Here is a 24,470-nt window from a genome sequence, read left to right on the forward strand (position 1 = left end):
CCCATTCGGTTAACGCGCTGTTTTTGTTTTCCCGCTTGCGCTCGTGCTTCGACGCGCGGGCTTTGCCAGACAGTCGAGTCGTAACGCAGCGACGCGCGAGTCCGAGCCCCTCAGTCTGCCGGCGGTCTTCGATGGTGGTACATCGTTCGCGCTCCGTCCGGTCATTCGCGAATATTCCGAGTGTTTACGGTTTTTCCGTGGCGTGGGGTGGTCCAGTGGCGTCGGGCGATCGTCACTTGTTTGTGCTAATCCTTTGTTTGGCGTGAAAATTCGTGGATTATTTCAGTCGTTCAGTTCAATTATTTTCGTTCAGTGGTGAATTTATGAAGTGAATTGAGTGATTTTTTTTTAGGATTCATAAGCTTCGGTGATACTGCACTTTGATTAATTGTGAGTATACATTATTTTGATGATTTTTGGATATTTTCGGTTGGAAATATTTGTTGATGACGCTCGGCGTGGGGGGCGGGACAAAGGGTGTTGGATGTTTTTACTTGGGGACCCTCTGATTTTAACTGCATAATCGGCCTTTCACCGGGTGCCGGGTCGCGTGGGGAAATAATTTATTCGTGTACCGGTAATTGCGTGAGATTGATCAGCGGATTAATTGTAGGTGTCTGTAATTGTGCGGGCGTTTGGTGAGGGACCGCGGAGTATTCGGGGAGGTAAACCAATATGGATGATTTCCTTTGTTCGGAACGGAAAGAGACGCGACGCTGAGATGAACGTGAGTAGATGAGAATTTTTTTATTTTCGTGAGCGAGGGGGGAATCACATGGTTTTGATTATGATTAGAATAAAGGGACTGACGACGGCGTGAAAAATAATTCTGATTTAGGAGAAGTGTAGTTATAGGCTCGGATATTCATTTGTATTAATGTGGAAATATTTTATTTGAGTTAGAAAATTGAATTGAAAAAATAATTTTTTTATTGAATTGTGGGTTTTCAGTCGCAAAATTCGATAAAGTTTAATATTGCGAAAATGTGTAGGCTTTTCAATCGAAAGATTAATTATTCTTTATTATCAGTAATTGAAAATGATGGGATAGAAAAAAAATTGTACACATGCGACTGAACAAAGAATCCGTCATATTTAGTTCAGAATTAAAATTGCAATTCTATCCACAATTTCGATAGTTACGTCGGGAAAATATTAAATAAATATCGTTAAATGCGAATACGTAAATTTATGTGGTAAACCACACGATCTGGAGGCGTCAGACTGTCGGAAATCAGTGTTTGACATTAATAAACACCTGATCAATTGAACGACGAATATATGTGATCGGCCAATGCACCGATCACCAATATGTGACCAATGTACGGGTGTTCAAATATAAACAGCCTCTGAATGTTATAATTAACGATAATTCTCGGTTCATAATGGTGGTTCTCGTTTTAAGAAATAGATTGGAAAATATTGAATGCAAAATCGTTCGTGTCCATGAATATATGCAAACTCATTGACACTATGTTCGTGCATTAAATGAGCCCACTCGAGCACAATCTGCAGCAATTTCGCAGTTTCCTTCGACACCAATTTCATCCGGATATTCGCGGGAATTCAGTTCAACGATTTTGATACCGGCTGACATTGAATTATTGTTATGCATCGGGAGATGAGCTATTCTGATAAAAGACCCTGAACACTTTTCAGAAAATCAATTCTTCCAGAGGTACAATATTTTGCTGGATATTTGCAAAATACTTTTTTAGAATATTCTATGAAGATGCGATTTTTTTTTTTAATTTTCATACAATAAATTGTCATAAATTGTCGCTGGAAGTATTTGTCTTCTAAAATATTTTCTGGGACATCGATAAGCTCCTCAGAATAATTTTTGCAATTTTTTTTGAAAGACTCAGAGAAACATATGAATCTATTGATCATCAAATAGTCTCCCGACAAAATGAAATTTCATTCGAGAAATATTTTTATCTAATAGTATATTCCCGAAGTTAATTTTTTTATGAGTTAAAAATGTATAAAAATTATGAGTTCATTAGTCGCTCTTTCTTCGCTTGATATTTTCGGAATAATTTATTATCTTTATGAGGATAATCGCATTGATCAATTTCAAATGATAATCATTGATAAAAAAATTATGAAATTGTTCTTCTTCAACTGTATTCGGTACGAAGTGAAAGTACAAGAATAACCGGTTCTCACGGCCACTGCAAAAACATCCTGGTTTGGCTACTGTTTTAATAAAACGATTCCTCAATCATTTCATTTATATTTATTATGAACCGTCTCGTTAAGAGCGTTTGATGGCCAATGGGCCTCGCTATAGCGGAAGCATAGGAACAACGTTGACGTAGATATTGGTGAGGGGGAATTTTTGTTATCTCGCGTTGAGGGTCGTTGGTTGAGGTGAGGAAGGTCAGTAACGAGGGCAATTTTTACGGACAATAAAGTTCTTCCCTTGTCGTGTTGTGGGGGAAAAAAAAATATTTCTGTCATGAATGAAATTTCGTTGTCATAAGGAAAAAGCCATTCTGGAAGAGCTGGAGACAATTTTTTTTTTTTTTTTGCTTTGTTTGTTACTCTGAGTATAAATCTACGTGGGGATTTTTTTCCATTTTTTACGAGGCGTCGGAGCTGTCAGTTTATATTCCTGATCGAGATAAATCTTCGTCAATGTCATGAACGGGTGAAAGAGTGATGTAACGTGGTTGTACACTCAGTCGGTATTTCAACCCTCCCCCTGCGACGAATACATCCCCTCGTTCGGGCTAGCCCTGCGTCACAATGTTGTACATCCCTCACTTCGAGTGTCACATCATTCAGATTTTTTTATACAAACAAATTAAATGTTGCTCTCGACGAGGCGTCTAGTATCGATGATTAATGGTGATATTTTTTTTTTGTGGATTTTGATGTTAAGGAAGGGAGTGGATCCGGGAGAGGAGACCAGAGGGTGACACCATGACGGAGGGCGGCATGAACGTTAGCGTGAGTCTTGTTATTTATTATTGCACACGGAGAGAAATTTTGAATAACAAATGCCTATTTTGGGTGGACTTACAGGGCTAAGTGTTATTGGGTAATTTTGGGAAATTTAAATGTTATTTTTATTTGAATCACTTGTCAAAAGTGAAGATACTGTCAATATAATTTTTTTAGTCAATTGGCGAGCGGTTTATGAGCCTCGTCATTTTGACGGATAATTTCTCTTCGTGTGGGTTAATTTTGATGCATGATATTTTTGGGGAAAAAGTCTTCGATTTTCCCTTTTTCGTCGTTGTCTCGAAAATTGGGAGTTTTAGGGAAAAAGGGAAATTATGGGCCGTGTTATATACGAATTCTGATGGCACCTCTGAGCAATACCTGGGGATTGACCTCATTAGAATTTCCGTTCAGAATCAATTTGCTGTGAAAATTTACCGATAATTTTCGCCGAAATGACATTTTCAATTCAAAAGACAATTCTCGCGCTATCGATTTCACTCAAGTCTCCACGACCCTTAACCGGGAGGTCAATATATCATCGATATTCCATTAATTCAACCAATTGATTATGGAGCAAAAATAAGTTGCTGTGTTCTCACTAAGTAATTCAACTCTCGGCTGAAATTTTGCGGAGAACCCGGAGTATTAACACGATAATTGGGGCACGAATATGGACATGAATAAATAATTCGAAACCCTCGGCCATTGTGGAAACGAGGGATGTTGAGATTTTTTTTTTCTTTTCTCGTGTTTGTAGCGATAACGCGTGGGTTAATGCCGATAAGATTTTTCTAGAGTTTTAGACCTCAGGCGGTTTTCCGAATCAGCGAAACTTTTTGATGGGGAAAGGCTTAATGAGGAGGAGGAAATAATTAGGGGGAATTGGAAAAGGGCACAGGGAGAAAAAAAATATATTAGTGATTGAGGATATTTCACTATTGATTCTTGATGACAAAAATGGATTTAGGGGTATCTGGGGGTGCTGAGGGATGTTGAAGTCATGAGGAAACTCATTAACAGTTGAAAACGATTTTCGTGGTTGTTCGACCGTTAGTAAACTTCCAAAATTTCCCCAAAGTGTATTTTCCCGATTATTCCGCTAGTTTGAACTTTAAAAATTCATCAGTGGGAGAAAATTGAAGTTTCATGGTAGGTTTGGTAATAGTTTGAGGATAACCACATTTAATTGGTTTTTGGGAGGGTACAATTCCACTCCAGGGAGACTGAACACGTCTTTTTAAACATTCCAGTTCAGGTTTACGTTTCATTATTCGTTGATATCACACTTTCTGATATAATTTTTCATAAAAAATCTTCACTTCATGGAGGTTATTAACTGCTATTGAATTTTTCCTTTGTTGTTCATAGCTGAATTGATTTAACACATGAAAAAGCTTTCTCAGTCCATGAATATCCCTTTCCTTTTGGCGTTGTTACCCAGGAGGTGGCCTTCACCACATACATATATACATTTTGGATCAACACAGTACGAGACCTGATTTTTCGTTTAATACTGACAAAGGCACTTTTCCATCTACCTCTCGTCCTTGTTCCGACACTTTCTCTCGTTTTATTTTCATTTTCTCTCTCTGCATCGAGTTTCGTTTGATTTTATGGAATCAATTTTTTTTAGCCATTCAATATTCATTGTAGGATGAAAAAATGAAAGCATCGATTGAATAATAATAATCAATACACGGGAAAATTCCGAGGGAAGGGGAATTTATTTGAAATATGGATGATTGCATTGGGTATGCAATGCGACATGTCTTCGGGTAATGATGGGAAATTTGTAATTGATAGGGCTCGTTATTAGTTGACCAATTATCCACACATATTTTGTTACGGAATTTCCAATAATGTTCTCAATGAGAGTTAAATTATTCTGCAATGGTCTCTAGAATTTCATCGAAATTGCCTGAATGTCAATCGAAAGGTATTCGTTTCATGGCGAATGATCCACTCGAATATTAATGGACGACAAATAATTGTTGTTAACTTTTTCGCACGATGGGAAGTGCTGAAGGCACCATAAATTCAAATTATTTAAACTGAACTTTTATTTTTGTATCTCGTAATGATTCGTTCGTGTTGTTGGCTGTTTGGTTAATGATAACAGTATAAAATTTGATAATGGACTGGCATTGAATATTCTTGTAAAGCTTTTTGGTTTTCGTCACGTACCGTAATGAACTTCGTCAGCCAATGATTAGTTTTCGATGTATTCCACAAAATGGGGCGTTGGCTGGCAAAGCGGTTACAGGGCGTTGGGGATGGTACGATGGGCGTCAGACCGTGCGATATTATGTGTGTTGGTGTATGTGAGTAATGCATACAGTGTCCACAGAATTTGGCACAAATTCTGAATATCTCTTGGAGTGGATAGATATACAGAGGTGTGTGGGAGGCTAGTAGACTTTTCGGTTTAATTTGGTGAACGCGTATCTCTTGATGTAATTCGTGTTGACATTTTGGGTGAATGTCAATGGAAATAGTTCAGGTAATAGAATTTATTTAGGGAGAAGGATCACACGGTTTTTGACGATTTTGGGGGACGCGACATTCGGTAAATTTGCACTTTTGTGGTACGTTAGGGCCCAACTCTAATAATTATTCTTTCACTTTTCGTGAAATTAATTATTGCCTCGATTGATTAATAGTTAATGAATTATGGTGATAGTTTATTCGTGATTTAGGTGGGATTCTGATGCTGAAATGGTTTCAATGATTGAAATAGTCAATTTACAATTTACAATAGTTTAGTTCGTCCTTGAAAAGTATAAATTTTCGATTTAAGTTGATCTCGATGAAATCCTTTGAGGGTGGAATACCTTTTCAGTGAGATAAACTCGGGTTTCCTCTTGGAAAAGTAATAAACATTGACATTGAGTCGTGGCCTTGGGGACATTTCATACCTCTTTGGTCAAGGATGTGACGTTTGTGGGTATGAAGGTTCTGTGAGTGGTTTCGTGACTGGTGGGTCACTCAAACAAGAATAAAAGAAACTGAGGTCAAAGTTGGGGAATATTCTCACCATGTTATCACTTCAAACAGGTGGTGAACTGACTACTTTAATTCCAATTTTTTTTATTGTCCCTTGGTCCTTGGGACATCTTCTTCGAGAAGCTCCTTTCATTCTTTGATGATTGATTGTTTTTTTTCTTTTTCGAATTATGGTTTTGGACATTTATTCCAAACAAATACCATCACGAAAGTTGTGTCTATCTCTTAGGGCAGTGAAGTGGATGGGGTTGAATTAGTTTGAGGAAAAATAGTCGTCTAAATGTTTTGGAGACAATAATCCCACATTGAATGGATATTTAATAATCCAAGTACATTGCGTGGTGAGTATCATTGGTAGTTTGGATAGTCACTTGGGAATAATGTCATACTGGTAACAAGATCCTCAAGTAATATACAGGGAGAAACTATAACGGGCCTTACGCCATCTTGAGTATAACCGGTGTTGGTGTAACCCCGTGGAGCACCGAAGATACTTGGCTTCCTAAGTGGGATTATATACCCAGCATATTGTTCAACGTTGAGCTGATGCTCTTGGGAGGAAACACTTCTACGTGCCCTTTCCTTTTGTATTTCTGAATCTAGGGTAGAAAGACGGTTATTTCCAGATGAAATTGAATGAAGTTAATTGGACAAAGTGTTCAATGAGTCGAGGAACGAGTTAGGGAATATTTTTATGGAATAGTGAGATTATATTTTCGACAGGAGTTGGTGGTGAGGGAATATTTTATTTGTGAATTGAAATATTGTGGGGTGAAAAATTATTGCATTAGTTGGTGGACTATTTTTGGGTGTTATTAGATAAATAAATGAATTTCAAAAGTCAAAAAGTCAATGGGGTTGATTTAGTTGAGGGGATTATCGAAATTTTGATGAAATAATTTACAAATTTTATGGGATTTGGGATCAGTAATTAAATAAAATAGTTTACGAATTATTCGTCACGAGGGTATTTAATAGTGGGTAAAATATTGTTGCATCAGTGCACGGATTAGTGGTGTATCAATAATGCCTGTAAGCTCCCTGTAGTTGATGCAATATTTTTTTTTTACTAGAACACATCACAGAGTGAAAATCACAGAGCGATGGATTGAATGCTTTTGGATTTTACATCAATTATCGATTTTCTATTTTTGTAATCTCTTTTCCATTAGCGATATTACTCGCAGCTTTTCAAATATAACATTCAATCCAGCGAATCTGTGGATAAAAAAAAAATGAGGTAGCAAAAAATAAAAAAAAAAGCCAAGAGAATGGTTTTTTTCAAATATTTTTCTGTGTATTTACTCCATTGTACAATAACTTGGTGTTCTATACGACGAATTAATAGGCAATAATTCAGTCCAATCTAGAATGGCATTCATTTTTCCCGATGTTTTCTATCAGACAAATTGGCTTGACTCGTGTGTGCGCATAACAATTTGAATGAAAAATATTGTTCTCCGAAAAACAAAGTGAACAAACGTTTTTTAAAATTTTTTGTTTTTTTTTTTCAATTTAGATAGCAACGAAACTCTGATTATCTAGGCTGCAAAAAAAAAATCACCATTCGTAGTTGGCAAAACTGTCACAGTATATCCGTTTAGCATAAAAATGGGAGTCACAATTTTCGGGCTTTTTGTTGCGTTTCATAGAAATTTTACCAGCCGACGGGGCTTTTGTTCTCTTCTGTCCGCCTTTTCTCTGTCGGCACTCTTTGTTTTCAGTTCTTGTTTTATTTTCTCTTGATTCTTTTTGCAGTTCAGTTTTCCGTATTTTTTCTATTTTTCATCTACTAAAAAAATCCATAAACTTTTGGAAAACCGTAAGTCTCGTGGGTGACATTGGCAGCAAAAATTAATCAACAATTACCGACATTTTTATGTGTTTTATTTGTTAATAACGAACGACAAGGATTAATAATTTATCGCATTTAATTATGGGCTCATGATTCATTTACGATAATGAGTTGAACTGGATAACGTTAGGAGGTCGATTAAATGTTTCACCTGCGATCTTCTTTCACCAAAGGTCGAACTTTCTCCGTTGAAAATATGACCCCGGAGATTCCTCACTTTTCTCACCAACGTATGCAGTGAAAGTTTCCAATCTCTCAAGAATTCCCATGATAAACATGAAACAAATTGTTTCATTCAAATTCCACTAGTCTATGAATATTATTTATTCAATGTTTGCTTGTTCAACAAATAGGCTCATACTGGGTAGCATCATATTCACGGTGTACATTCGGCCTTTTCGTCCCTGGCCAAATTTGTAGTGTACACCCGTTGCTTATGAATACCCAATGAGCTTGGGAATGAAGCGAAATGTGAGATGCATTTGTGTGCCTTTGGGGCTTGTCCGTTATAAGTTCATGGTGTACGTTTGTGTCTCGTCTGACGTTGTAGGTCAGTACTAAACGTTCTATCCAGTGGCCTTGTGGCCCAAGCTATCTGAACTGTATCAATGGAGAACAAAGTGAATATTTAGTTTATTATCTGGTTGATGGAAATTTTGATAAATTATGTGGAAACAATGGAGTTTGTATAGGGTATTTTTTATTTTGATAGGGGGAAATAAATTTTTGGGATAAACTAGACGTTTAGGAGGTCAACCGAGGGATGAGGGTTAATTTTATTACAAAAATCCTCTTAATTGTTTTAATTATGGAATGTTCCTCAGAATTTCCTGGTGATTTTTATGTTTTTTAATTGAAATAAAAATAATGCGTTCGTTCGGGGATAAATGACAATTGTTATTTCCCTGTGATGGGTTTGTCTACTAAAATCTGTTGATTCAATTAAAATTATTACAGCAGGGCCATTCGAGTAATGTCCATAATGATGTTGAAAATTTAATTTCTGAAAAAATTCTTTAATAGTTAATTCTCTGTCATAATAATGAAATTGATCTGAAAATCTATTTTATTGTAATGTCTGTCATATCGTTCCACATGGTATGCAATATTCGTTGTACAATGGTACATTTCAAATTGCGTGATCATAAAAGAGTTCAATATGGTTGATGATCATTTACGACAGATATGCAATTAAATACTCATTCGAAGCGAAGCCCAAATTAGCTTGTAATTGAGTTCGAAATTTTTCCATAATTTTTATTGAATATCGCAGAGTTAATTATTCGATATATTTCTTTGAAAATATAACGTCAACTCAGATATTTGACGGATTTCGGGAAGTGAAGGGGATCAGATTTGATGGATGAAAGTGAAAGTAACTGGAGAACTTTCTTTTGAAGATTCTCGGATAGAAATTATCTCTTGTTCGTTGATTTTGAAAATTTACTATTGATCTGGGACATTCTCAACATCTTCACAATTCTTCTGGCTCATTTGAAATTTATTCCAATTTTCAATGTCTATCAACCCCTTCTATCATCGTTAACATCCCCTCATTGCCAATTGCTAATTTTCCCTTCTCAATTCTTCCACTTCAATTCTTATCGCTTTTTCGTCATCATCTCGTTTAGCCAATAGCCGTTACCATTTCTCTGACTGTGAGTGAGGGTGGGTGACATCGTGGAGAATCCATCGTACGATATCCCAGTACTCGACGTGTTAGAATTGGTTTGGCAACGACTCAAAGCATCAGTGCGCATACTTTCGTCTCTCTGATTCCCGCATAAACCCATACCATTGCACACAATTTATTCCACCTGCCAACTGTGTTACGTATTTGATATTTTTTTTCTTTTCAATTCTTGTTGGAAACCGCATGAGAAATGGGGGGGAGGGAAAAAAAAAGAGTTATCGCTTTTTGTCGTCTTTCACGGGGTGACCCAGAGGCAAAGTAAAATGCGTCTTTCATAAAAGAACAAAAATTTTTAGATTTTAGGGGGAGAGTTAGTCATTTTGAGATGAGAGAACTATTTAAAATGGGAAGTGTTCGGTTTATTGCAGAGGAAAAAAATAGAAAGTTAATGTTAAAAGCTCGGTAACAGTTTTATGTTCCCCTTGTCTCGTGTATTCTACCCTCCCCCCCCCCTCGCCCAGCCACCCGCTTTAGGAAAGAATAAAGAAAGAGATTTCTTTATTTTTTTTTTTTGGCAGAGGCGAGGGAGGAAAGATTATATTTCACTGTTTTTCCATCTGCCCAATGAGACCATTTACACTCAGAAAACGACGCTACGATAATCGATAATCCTGAAACTTTATTCCACTCGGTGTGTTAACGTTAACCGGAGATTACATTCAGTTGGTCGAGTTCCTTTTCAATTTTGTTTCTGACAAAGCGAAAACTCGAGGATTTTCCTGCACTTTGTTTTCCTCCAGTACATGGTAAGCTGGTTCTGGTGGTGGGTGGGGTTCATTATCCTTGAATTTTATGCTCGTCGACACTTACCATATGTAGACTGGCCATCATATAACAAGTTTTTTTCGTAATTGTACGCGGATCGGCATTAAAATGGGGTGAAAAAAGTTTTCTTGTGCTTCTATTGGAGAGAAAGAAATTTTAGGGGTGGTTAGACATCCGGGGGGTGAAATGAGGGACGAGGGGTTGTTTTATCATGACAATTAATCCCTCAAGTCTAATTTTTCCAATAAAAGTTGATTTAAAAAGTGGTTGATTGTCATTTTGTCCCACCTTTCGCCATCTGGAGGTTAAAATTTCTTTTTGTGTGCCGGAAGTAAATGGATATTTCGCAAAAATAATTTTTACTCTCAGGAACGGCAAACGTAACTTGGGAAATGATGTATTGAATGGATTTATCATGACATCAACACACTGCTTCAGTATTGTGGTGATTTATCGGGGCTTCGCGATGAGTAATGAAGAATTTTATGTGAAAAATAATTATTGATAGTCTTCACTAATAATTGGGGTGCGGGGTAATTGATGCGGTGGTAGAATTAATTTTATGTTGAATCATCCTGGATGAGGTATATTCCTGGATACGCTGCATCGAATGAAAAATAAACAAATCAATTTTTTCAAGTTATCAAAATGAAATTTTCCAACTTTAACGATCATTTATTTATTTTTTTTATTCGTGATTGTAACTGTTCTATAAATCCCTAAATTTCTTTGAAAGCACATTCACTATGCTGGTGTTACTCAACAATACCTCCATTCAAAATTCAAAAACAAAATCGTTCACGATTTAATCTCCCGATGTGAAATTAAATTAACGAGCGGAAAATCCATTTATCTGTCATATATCCATCATAGCTCGTAAACATTTGACGGAACCGTAAAAAAATGGGACAAATTCTTCTTTTAACGGAACAACAAAAAAAAAATGTTTTAATTTAATCGAAAAACATTGATGATGGCAATCGGCGTAGTATTGGCAGTATAACGTTATCGTTTTATATCCGGTAGACGTTTTGCGGTTTCATATCTGTGTGGGAGGTGAAATGGTAAATGGTGGCACGAGGGGATGGATGAGAGGGGCAGGGGGATAATATCAATGCATGGATAAGGGGGAAGGAGTAAGTGTGGCGATATTGGTATTTTTATATTACTTCGAGGATATCTCACGTCTTGACGTCCACGTTTTTATTGAATTTTACTGAAGCTCTGTCCGCAACGCGAATGACAGAGCACTGGGGAGGGGTGGAAAGAGGGAGATGGGACTTGGGGGGTGTCATAATTATTGCGTTTTTATGGGATGATGTGCAGTTGATGTAGGGAGACCTGAAAAAAAATTTTTCTTTACAAATTTCTATTTACTTTTGATGATTATTTATTGTTTTTAATTAATTTGTCCAGTTGAATTGTTAACGGTGTTCATTTGAGGTTCGGAATGACTCAATCGATGAAATATAATTTTCGGAAAAATAAATCTTTTATGTTTGCGAATTATTGAATAGCCTGTGGGGCAAACTCAATAATTGAATTTGAATTCAGTTGTGATATAATTTTGGGGGGTTAAACTGGGGGGTAATTTGTATGGGAATAAAAATTCTGGGGTAATTGTGAATATTGTTTGAGGAAGCTCTCGATAATAATTCCAATTTCGTTGAAAATTCAGCTTCGTAATTGATTTTATGTGAATAAAAATTAAAATTTTAATACTGTCAGAGAAAAAATGATAAAGGGGTTGAAAATGGTAGACATGGAAAGGGTAAAAGTGTTAGGGTGGATCTGGATATTGATTCCTGATAACGATTCGATTTTTAGTGAATGAATTTCAAGTGAGATTTAGCTAAATCCCTTCAACACCACTCCCCTATTATTTTGAATCATTCGGGTGAGAAATTAGGGGATGAAAGAAAAAATATAATCGCCCGGCATTTTTCCACAAAACTATATCTTGAAAAAGAAAAAAAGAGAATTGATAGTCTCCCAGTGGAGCAATTGAATCATTTTTTTTTGTTAAATTTCGTTGAACAGGAATTCCTTTGAGGGCTGTAATGGCAACGTATTTCTTCAGATTTTTATTTCTCCTTCCGCGATAATATTAAGTGAACGTGCCCTAGGGAATATCGCTGATTGACGGTTCTTTTTTACTGACTTTTTATGAATTCATTTAGAAGGTTCTGATGGCTGGGAGGGGGTGAACACTGAGGGAATGTTTAACTCACTTGATACATTAAAAAAAAAATCCAAATCAATCGCTCCTTTCATTAAATATCGAGACAGATCCATCCACTCTTAGTATTTCCCAAATGAATTGTTCAGACTCATTTCGCCATTTTAAAAATTTTCTGCACCCCTTCACTAATCACTCAACTGCCTCCCATCGCTTATCAAGAGATTACCGATCCCTCAAGTGCCTCAATATTACATTTGACGAGAGTCAAAAATTCAGGAGGTTAAGATGTCACGAATAGGAAAAGATAAGGAAAATTAGACCTGGAGGAAGTAGGCTTGAGTATTCCTCCCCTCAAAGATCCTCGACGACATCATCCCCCTTTCCCCCTTCCTCTCCCCTTCTTAACGGTGAAGCACCGAGAGTGAGGAAGTAATCTCGCCTTCGTCACACCGATGAAAGATCTTCTTCAGCTACTCTCGCCTCCCCCTCCCTCCCTCCCACCCCCCTTTCATCTCATTTTTCATTTCACCTTTACATCGGGTATTCGTAGATCTGTGTTACAAGCTCACTCCATCCTCACTAACACCAGTTTTTCCTTCATCATTATATTTCTGCATTCGTTGTGAATGAGAGGAGGGAATGGTGAGTTGGAGACGATAAATATTGTCAATGTTTTGGGGTACGTTGTGGGGTGCATTGTCGTGTTGTCAAGGGCCGTGACCGGTGGACAAAGAGAAGAGTAAAATAACTCAGAACGAATCGAGGAAACGAGTTATTCATTTTCCTCTCGCTTCGTGGATTTTTTTCTTTCTTTTTTCTCGTCTCGTCCTCCGGTTTTTTTCATTTAACCGGTCTTTGACGGGATTTTTTTTCTTTGTTTATCGTGATATAACTCCGTAATTCATTATGGAGTCATTTCGGGGGAGAACAATTGCAGGGGACTGGAGAAATACATTTCATTATGACGAAATTATTATAATGAGAAATGAATTCTTGTTTAGTTGGTAATATTTTGATTAAAAAGATTTGTGAGATGTCAACAGGAGATTTTTTTTTCATTTTTTAAAAGTTGGTCGTGGGGTGAATATTTCAGTCGAAAGAAATATAATTTCATTCTTCGGTCGCGAGTATTTGGAACAATTCTGAGAACCTTTGGAAGTTGATGGTTGTGAGTATTTATTTGGAGAGTGGTAAATAATGGTTTCATTGTAGACGAGGATGAAGGTGTTTTCCTTGAGTTATTGATTGAATTTTAATTTTGTTTACTTTCCTGATCAAGCAGATCATCATTCACGTTATAGTTATCGAGTAGTTCACATGTCTTTGTCTCTTAACTTGTCGAAAATACAGAAAGGATTGTTCTTATTTTTATATAGTGATTGTACGTTATGCGGTGATATCTGTCAGTTTGAATTATTTTTTGTTTTTTAATTACGAAGTGGTTATTGGAAAGTGATAATTATGCGAAGGAGGAAACTCGTAAGTTATTTTTGATAGTAAATATTGTGCAGGAATGGATATTTTGGGAAAATATTTATGCAAATTTTCGTCTGCCATTCAGTCACATTTTCAATCATCAGAAGTATTTTATTATCAGAAAAATAATTGCGATAGGCGAATGAAATTGAAATATTTATTTTTGTAGTGCCAAAGACTTTGTTGAATAATTTTTCCGTCGTTATCGATTCTAGTCAAATACTAGGATTTTTCCAGAAATTTTACCGGAGAAAGTGCTAAACTCTCGTTGTAGAAAGAAAGTGCTGGTTTTTTAACGAGTTGCAAAATTTTTATGTTCCTTTGAAATTTTATAGAACAAAGAGTTACTTTTTTGATTACGAGATCGAAAGTTTCGAGGTTACTTGGTTCGTAAGAAAGAAGGAATAATACTATTGAGAAAAAAAAATGAGATGATGAAGTCTGTTAAATCCTCAATATCTGTGAAACTAACGAGAAAATTTGGAAAAATTTAATTTCGTTTGGAAGCTTAAAAGAAAATCCTTCGAAATGAGGAAAAGTTTTTAAAAATTCTCTTCTGTAGATTCAGTGATATCAATGATTACAAAAGTCGCTGATGCAAGGGTGGTTCTGCAATGGAATTTTTTCTCATTTTCCCGGGGTTTATTATCCTCCCAGCAATGAAAGAATTTTTGTGATAGGGCGGAGGGTGAAAAAATTACATTTTTTTTTATTATCAATAACTGGGAATCTGCTGAAATAAAATTTGTGAAAGTGCTATTGTTAATTTAGGGGATATGAAGAATTCAGTTATAGAGATTCATTTTATCCTCCCTCCCCTGTGTGTCGTAACAGGAGAACAGAAGATATGAAACATCCCTTCGAGTTAATGTGTAACATAAGATAGTTAATGTCTCATATTTAGGGTGTTTAACGAGGTACTAGATCGTCACATCACGAAAATAATAACAGTAACGGTAATAATAGCGTCAACTGTGGATGAATTATTTATCCCACATGATTAAAACATTTTCCAAATAAACATCATTCCCTTGATTGTCAATAAAAATAATTTTCAAATGACTTAAAAATGTTGGCATTAAAATTGTTTCAGTCGTTGAAAAATTACGAATTCCCGATTTCATGATAATTTCAATTAATTCCGATAAATTAGTACTCGGTGTAGGGAGTTATTCATTTACACCAACAGCAATAATCCCTAATTGTTATTGAACCCTGCACATACATGAATTAATTCCCACTCAATCTTGATTGAGATACCCATAGTTTTACTTGTGGCTTCTCAGAATGGTGCATTGATCGTCCAGCTAGCGACGAAACGCTCATCCTGGAAAATCCAATTATCCAGGAAAGCACGAGGGAAAGTTCAGTGGGTGGGGATCACGTTTTGCCGTAGTTTGTATAGAGCCAACTGTGCGATGAAGAGTGGGCGGAGTGCACATGGGTGAGGAAGGGTAAAGGGAATATCCTGGCGAAAGTTATAAGCGAGGGCACCGACGTGTGGACACAGCGAATTGAATGCCTTCCATTCCTGCACCTTCAGATGACACTCGGAATCGTACCCTGAGTCAGATGCCTCCGTTTCCTATTTGTTTAGGGATTTTTTTCGACCGATTATTGATCAATGAGGGGATTTATTTTTTTATTTCCCTTTTCCTGCGATTTCTAGTCGGGATTAATTGGAAAGGGCGGTCGGTCTAACTCGGGAGACGATTCATATTGTTGTTTGTACAGATTTCAACCCTTTAAAGGGTAATAATGAGGAAATTTATGACGAGATAAATCACGGGGGAGGGGGTTGTTATTTACAAATGGAGTGAAAGGAGTTGGAGGAAATGATTTTATCCAATTGACTCTGTTTATTTACACTGACGTCGATGGGTTATGTGTATTTTCTAACTTGGGGGAGGGTGATAGGGTAGAAAGTAAATTACCTCAAAAGCTCGAGTTAATTTATGAGCTGAGTTCAAAGGGCTAATTTTGCCCGACCGCGACTTGGTGATGTTTGAAGGGAATTTTTTTAAATCGTATTTTATTTACACATTGCTGGGTGTCATTAAAGGGTGGGGGTTGGGTTAATTGAAGTAATAAGTCTTTTGTTTTATCAATTTCGTTGGAGTTTATTTTATTTTTTTGTGCTACAGTATTTTTTAGGAATAAAAAAAATGTGGGAGGAGAAATTCGTTTTCTTTTCTTCGCAGATAATTTTGCAGAATGTTCATATTTTTTTACGCTTGTTATTGTTTCAATTATCTCCCAGTCTGGTAAATTTCAGGGGATATTCATACGATAAAAGATCCCTATCACATGCAAATATCCCCTCCGAAATGGTTTCCGTGGTGACAACGAGTTTCCTTGAATGGTAGGTGATAAACACGAAAAGTGTTGGTGACACGAGTAACCAGACGGTACATTATGCCAACCACTCAAGACAAAATTCAACATTTTTCATTGTGCAGTGCACTGTTTTTATACGATATTTATTGCCAATCGAAATGGCTAACACTTTTCATTCGTCGTTCACCGATTCATTCAAGTAAAGTATATCTCGTAGTTTCTCATGGTGCCAGGTATTCGTGTTATACTTCAATCTTTGGTACTCCATTTTATTTGAAAAATCTCTCATTCGATGAAATACGATAAATTGTGGTACATGATCACGGAAAATACCAGCGAGATTGGGATGAGAATTAATGGAGAGGATTAGATTGGGTTATTGAAAAATTACTTCGTTAAATTTTGTGATGTTGAAAAATTGGAGAATGAGAATAAACGAATGCTATTTATTGATGGAAAAAATATATTTCAATTGATCAAGGTATATATGTATCAATTAAAATAATTATAATTATGTATTTGTTTTAATTTAGGTACAGTATATACTTAGATGAAGTATAAAATATATTTTATTCCGTTGATTCGTTCATTCCTCATTTGTTTAAATATCCAATTGCCAGGGAATTGTGGGGGTTGATGGAATTTTCAGTCACAGCTCGTTCAATGCGTGTCATGAGGGTAGAACGAGAGGAGAGGGCGGTGTTTTCACTCCAGGGAGGAGTTGGTAAACCACTTCTACTTTCCCCCTACTTCCCGGGGGTGGATTACACTTTTACGTACTCGACTAATTAGAAATTTACGCGGTTGGAATTGACAACTAGGAGGTCTTATAATTACTGCTTTATGAGTGTGTGTGTTGCGGACAGATTGAGTAATTGAAACTTCTCGGGGACTCGTTGGTCTTTATTTTTTCATTGAAATTTCTCGGTATTTCGGTATTAAGAAGTTGAGATTAATTAATATTGCACTGAATAAAATTGAGTAATTATTATATTATATATAGGAACGATAGTTGTTGAGGGAAATGAAATTTGATGAAAAATACTGATCTTCGTATGAAAATGCAGACAAAACATTTCTGTATCGTATGATAAAGTTGGTATATTTAATTAGTATTAGAATAATTTTTCGTGAGGTTTTCCATCAGATGATGGCATTTATTAATCCAGTGTATTATCGATAAATAGCTGCCAATAGTCCGTAATTCAAAATAACTGGCTTAATTTTATGCTATGCATAATCTCCCCCCACGATCCTTTGAAGTTTCCGCTGTGATGACTAATAACACCCTCATTATTCAAAAATATCCCCACTCAGTACAATCAATTGATTAATTAGTCATAACTCGGTTAATGTGAATTACCAATCGCGAGAATTTCAATACTACGCTTTGCGGGGTAAATTCTCTCCATTCCGTGTTGCCACACCACAAACCGTCTATTGAAAATGGGGGATGATGGAAAAAAAAAAAAAAAGTCTCTGTGAAGGAAGAAAAACCGCAGGGTTACCGAAGAGGAATTGTATCATAACCGCAGTCAACACATATACCATTGAAAACTGTCGAATAATTATCTCCACACAGTTGCGATCAATTTTCATTGATCGTTCCATAATGGCTCATTGAGCCATTCCATTGTTAACCAAACCACTGAATTATGTCTCATTCAGGTGTGTGTAAGTGTGAAAATCGCTGTAGGTTAATGTGTAGACAAAATTATTAGCATATGATTTCATTTTAATTATAAAAATCTTAATTTTCTTTATTTACTTTCTCATTGATTAGATTGATTGATTAATTTATGTCGATATTCAGGAATTTATCTTTGACTTTTGTCTCACAATCTTCGAAACTCCTAAAATCCCCATTTTGACAAATTTTTTATTGTTAAAAAATTCAGTAAAAAAATATCTTTTTGTGTTTCATTCTCACGCGATTTAATTTATTTAAAAAACGGGAAAATTATTAAGTCCATTATAAAATCATTATTACACTCGGTCGTTTGGCAAATAAATGTAAATGATATTCAATCAATTCTATTAACAAAATTTCACAAATACATCCAGACGAAAAGCATCAAAATTGTGAATATATATTCAATGAATTTCATTATGTGGTCATTGTGTAACAGGAAAATTTGAATGAATGAGATTTATTAAACATTCAAATGGTCAATTGTGATAAAATGAAATCCGTGAACTCTGTGTATGTACAGAGAACAAACCAAACAAATGAACAAAGAAAAGTTTACAGTGGACTGTCCCTTCACCTACCCTCACCCCCGCACCACCCACATCTCGATAGGTCTGTTTTCTGTCATCCATATATTGTTATCAACGGAGAAAGAATTTCGTGTATTATTGTTCTGCTTGGTATGATGCAAATGCAGATTATGCACGTATAATAACAATAATATGGCTGTAACACGATGTTCGGGGGTTGTATAGTCCGTAGTTTTGGGGGACATTGTGGCTGTGTACATGAGAATGGGGCGGTGAGCCAATGACTCGGTGATTCATAGTCGTATTATTAAATTTTTTTTTTTGAAAAGCTCTTCTCTCAAAAATTATGAGTCCAACCATCGTATTTTACGAGTGATAAATGCAAATTTGATAAGTGATGATACACGATTTGATTTTTAATAAAAATTAGACCTTTAGAGGGCGCATGGGACCGAGTGACAATTAATGACTTTTTGGGTCAAGTTTTGTTGGAAGAATTCGGGTAGAAAATCGTTAATTTTCATTAGCTTTTATTTTTATTTACACCACAAATATATAATAATTGCTATAATCACTGGAGGTAATCCTTGATAGCTGTCATTTCATCGTATATGTTAGGAAATGGGATAATTTTGGCAATAATATTCTCTCCATTCGCTGATAAATATTTCTCTTAGTGGACAGTAAATCACCATAACGACCATCACTAATACATTCCTCGTTGGGATATTATGGTATTATCCGAGCACTTGAAATTTCTCCTCTCCACTTTATATCCCACATCGCTTATTACTGGAATCATGGGATTCAGTGATGTACACTGATGTTGGAGAGAAGTTGGCCAGGCTTTCTAATATCTGTGGGAATTAGATTGGACCGTAGCCAGATAAAATCTCCTGTCTGTTAAGAATAGTCTGTTTCTACTTAATGATCATACCTTCATTCTTGCGATTAATTTTCTACTGAATTATGGAGTCAATAAATTCCTCGAAAATTTGGCCAGACACTTTGAGACTTCATATTAATATTTATCTCGATAAATTTGCGAATAGAATAAAATTGCGAATAGAATGATGAAGATCGTAAGCGATGGAAATTGTTTAATTGTCCGGTAGTCTCGCTTTTGTCGATTCAATCTCCAATCCAGAACTCTTTCTCCCAGATTCCATTTCAACTTTTCAACATCTCCAGTCGGATTAGGCAAATTGTCTCCGCAGAGAGCTGGTGAGAAAGGTGGAACAATCTCAAGGCTATTTCCTTTTCGTTTGCATTCAACACATCTCGATAGCCCAGAGGGGCTCGACGATTTTCCCGACTGAAGGAAAAGTAGAAAAAAAAATAAATAAATAAATAAGTGAATACTGGATTTACACGGTGTATATGCATGATAACCCAGGTGAGGATGGATAACAAAGCCCGGGGTGTGGGAAAATTGCGTGAGATGGGGAAAAACCAGTGGCACCAGAAAAAAAAAATAAAAAATAAATTTGTACACGCGTTACGTGTGACAAGCACCACTGAGTTACCTGTGCCATTATCACTTCTCATGGGGGATTCCCCTGAGGGGTTTACGGCCCGGAGATGATAATATACACGTGGATGTGTGGAATAAAACAAAAAAAAAATAATACAGGAAAATTATAAAATGAACATGAAGGGAAAAGTGACGAGCGGAAAAGTCCTCTTAATGACAGAGACATTGCGGGCGTTATCCGTGAATAAAAAAAAAAAAATATACATCGTTATTGACAAAGAGAAAATTTTCTCTTTGAGGTGGATAATTATTTCTCCATGAGAATAAAATGACTAAAAAAAAATGGTGAGTGTAAACCAGAATGGTGGTAAATGGGAGAAGAATGGAGGATATGGTGGGAATGGAATAAAAAATTAAACGAGCACGGAATGGATATGTGTTTCATGGATTTCAAGTATTAGAGAGCATTAAATTTATGGGTGTGTGCATCGTTGGTGGCACTAGGATTATGGGAGAAATTATAGATGCAGTGACTCTCGGTGGTGGATTTTTTAAAATGAAAATACATTTGGAAATGAAGGAGTTGAAGAGATAATACCAGAGAATTATCTCAATTTCGATAGGGCATTAGGTGCATAATCCTCAGTTCATCGACACTCGTTGAATAATGGATGAATATTAAAAGGAGACTGGTGTGCATTATATCATATTAAAAGACACCCAAGGGGTTCATAAGATTGAGGAATTGCACATTAATTACTGCAATAAAAACAATTGTCAGTGAGAGAAATATTGTTTCAGTCTTTAGGCTGTACATAATTGAAATATTTGACGACTGTCGTTGACGTCTGGGGAATTTAATTTTCTTCTTTTATTAAATACATTAATGAGAGGTTGAATCGTATCATTTTCATCGGTAATTTTCTTTTTAATTGCGACAATTCACCTGAAAAGGCGAAAATCGATGGTAAAGGGGGAAAGGGGGACAATACGTTTTGTTCTGAAGTCAAAGGAGTTAAAACTATTCTACAAACTCACTCGTCCAAGTCATTATGACAGTTTGCTTAACTACTCACCCTCTTTTATACGATAATCGTCAGACATACGAGTGTCATTCGTAGACGACATCGTATGTCCTGGATATCTCCGTAAACTTGGAAAGTCGTTGGAAAGAAGAATGCGAAGAAAAAAAAAATATATTAATTTTTAAAACATTAACGTACACACAACACCGGCTGGCTTGACTTTCAACTTTCCATTGAAAACGTGGCTCCAGGAGTGGCCCCTGGAGGGTACAGCAACCCCCTCGGAGTATATTTGACGAGAACAGCATGAGAAAGCGTCAAAAGTTCTCTGGGTAAAGCTCTCAGTGCAGAATGACGGATGACGTTGTATATGAAGGAGGTTAATGTATGATGCATTCACTGAAAGTTTTGGAGTATCCCTCAAGAACAACAGACATCTGGCTTTCCCTCGTCATTTCTTGATTCTGATGAATTTTCATGGCTAAGATTGTTATAATTTAGTCGTCCATTCAATTGGATTTTGTTCATCTCGTTTGGCCTCGGGGAATCAGTTTTAACATAAATATCTTGCGAACAAAATATCTATTTGCTAAAATAAATTTTAGGTGATTGGCCATTTATGTGAATGGCCATTTATTGTTGAATAATAAATCAACAGTTTTCTCACAGAATATTAATATGAAATATTTGCAAATAACATCGAGAACTGGTGACCTTCAATTACGTCGAGATTTTCTAATTTTATGGTTATAAAAATACGAATAGGATAATTTTCCTCGTTTTTTCATAATCATCTTTCGCCGTCTCTGGTTAATTAATTTTGATTGGATGTAGTCCTTAAATTCTATTATGAAGAAAACGAAGGCAGTGCAAACACCACACGCCCAAATTATTATAGTTGATTGAATTTCTAGTAGTTGAACTGGTGGATGACCGACTCTTGTGTTTTCCGTTTTGAAAAAATACTTTTTTTCCAAACGTTGTAATAATCCGATTGTTCTAAAATGAAGAAGGCTGGAAAATATTAATTTTCATTAATGAGATACCAATGATGACGACAAAAATTCAGGAGAAATTTCCATTCAATTTTTCACACTGCGCATTACAAATAAATATTCATTTTTTATTGAATATTTTTCTTACTGATGGTTAATGATTTTCGTGTATTTGCTGCCCAGGGGAGTGATTAATGACATGGGTTTTGCCATTTTAATCAGTATGGAACTCAGTTCACAAGGTACACTATTAACCAGAGCTTTTGTCGTAGCCTCGTGGGTATAAAAAGCTACTCTCTCTCGGCATATCTGAAACAGAATAGATTTAATAGAATAATTGGTTCATTACGGGGAGAGAGAACTTCAATAAACATTATCAGACGAATAATCCACCAGTGACTTTTAATTGAATAGAAAATCAAGTAAATTTTTCTACTGCTGTAAACACAAGTGTTTCGCCAAATTTTTCGCGAGTGATTGAGAATTTTTGAGAAATCGAATGTGGACATAATTCATCTGTCATAATAACCTGTTTAAAAGCTTCCTCAGGGCTGCTAGGGAGTGAATCTTCTGGTATTAATAGGGACTCCAACGTCTTCCTGAGTTTTTCATCTGGGGACTAGGGAAATAATAATAATAAATCGATGAAAGTTGATGTGAGAAATAAAAATACTAATGGAAAAAGAAACAGGAAATTCTGAGTACCAGGAAATATCTACGATTTCCGTATTTCTTATTTCTCATTTAAATTTGATAACACAATTATAATTAATTACGTTATATATATCATCGACGAGGGCGCGATCGAGCAATATGAGCTTATAAGTACCATCTTTTATAAATTCTTCCACTGTATTGAAGGGTGAATACAGAGACAGGGTGAGGCTGCTTGTGAGGGCAGCATTATACGCACCCGCGATGATAATTGCTGATAGGGCCATTGTTAAATAAACAATTCTCAAAGTTGTCTCTCTAGGAAATTCTATGCACCGAGCGTTTCGTTAGAATGATTTTTATATTAAAAAATTGTGGTTATTGTTACCTGGCAGACTTTGATGAGAAAGAATTCCAAACATGTAGAGATAATGCTCAATGAATAGCTGAGGAAATACACATCTTCGGTGGTATCTTACCAGAGTAAAGAATATAGCCCCTATCAGTAATAAAATGATGATAACAATCCAAACTGATGCTCTGAAGGGCTGTCATCAAATTATTAACAATTGAAAAATAAATTTTTAAAAATATTTGAAGATAGATGGAATGATCAGGACCTTCACAATTGCATTCCACTTAAGATTAACAGCATCATATTTACTGTAGTATATTCTGTAACTTCCGGTTACAACGGGAAGGGTAAAGTCAACGAGACTGTGTCGTTCGGTATTATCAGAAAATGCAGAAACACCAAGATCTACTTCTCTTCGATGAACTCTTCCAATGCTACCAGTGCAATGTGAAGATTTTGGATAGTAAACACCAAAATCCTTTTCCCAGACTATTTCGGATACCGTGAAATTCATTACTCGAGACAATTCATCCAAAACTTCAGCGAGATATCCAAAAATTTGTCCATTTTTTCTCGTGATGAAAACTGATTGCTGAAATCAGATAATAAGTTAACGTAATCGTAATTAAAGGGGTTGTGTATCAACATTTATATTTTTTTTTAGCTAAAAAGCAGTAGAATTTCATTAAAATCTAAATTAAATAATTAATCAGGTGAAATTACCGTAGTTTGGACGACGAAAAATATAAAAAGAATTGACCGGTTCGCGAACTTGAAATTGGGATAAAATTAGTTTGAGGGGGAGGTAAAGGGAAAATAGGAAAATAATATTTTTGTAATAATAATTGATTAGTTTACATACTGAGACAGCGGTTATGCGCAGTGCGGCACCGTTGAGTGAATATTGGTTGTTAATTATCTTATTTGAATACCAGAAAATAGCGGATGTCTCCTGATTCAATCGCCCAATTTCGTATTTTTTTGGAAGATTTAGGCCGTTGGACCACTCGTCAATCGTGTATGAGTGGCAACATAAGCTCAGGAGCGTTACGCTGAGGGTCAATTTACCTAAATTTCCATGGGGATTGAGGCAAAAGTGACAGGTCTCCTCATCAGCATCGTTGCTGAATAATATTAAGCAAATGCCGGTGTTAATGGTCATGGTTTGAATCATTACTTCGAACATATGCAATTCTTCCATTGTCTCAAAGACAATCACAACTAGCGAGTGATTAATATATCTTGGGTGATGTTTCGATAAATCTGCCAATTGCCGAAATGTTACGATACGCGTTGATATTCCGTCGTATGATAAAAATCTCGATACCTCGTACAACACTGTCAATTTGTCGAATGCTGAAATTAATTTTGAAAATTAGGAGTTTGCGAAAATTGCGAAAATTAAAATTTTCCTTACGTAGATCGTTTCTTCCCATGACAATCACCACACCAACAGTTTCAAATTTGTTATGAACATTTTT

General features: G+C 36.0%; 1 protein-coding gene across 16 annotated transcripts in view; it reads left to right on the top strand.

Annotated features, from left to right (window-relative positions):
• Nucleotides 1-24,470, top strand: part of Ome (omega) — a 173,916-nt gene that overhangs the window by 17,044 nt on the left and 132,402 nt on the right. For 2 of the 16 annotated variants that reach the window (XM_064127310.1, XM_064127311.1), the window contains exon 1: nt 67-390. The exons of 7 other annotated variants lie outside the window; for them this stretch is intronic. Coding sequence is in view for 7 of the 9 variants with exons in the window: in XM_064127308.1 (XP_063983378.1) it covers nt 2,932-2,958 (27 nt within the window). In the remaining 2 variants the exon portion in view is untranslated. Of the gene's footprint in view, nt 1-65; nt 391-2,890; nt 2,959-13,781; nt 13,933-24,470 lie in introns of those variants that run through there. 7 more of the 16 variants (XM_064127302.1, XM_064127303.1, XM_064127306.1 and 4 more) reach the window with 7 other exon arrangements.

This window comes from Diachasmimorpha longicaudata, chromosome 9 (assembly GCF_034640455.1).
Source record: "Diachasmimorpha longicaudata isolate KC_UGA_2023 chromosome 9, iyDiaLong2, whole genome shotgun sequence".
NCBI lineage: Eukaryota > Metazoa > Arthropoda > Insecta > Hymenoptera > Braconidae > Diachasmimorpha > Diachasmimorpha longicaudata.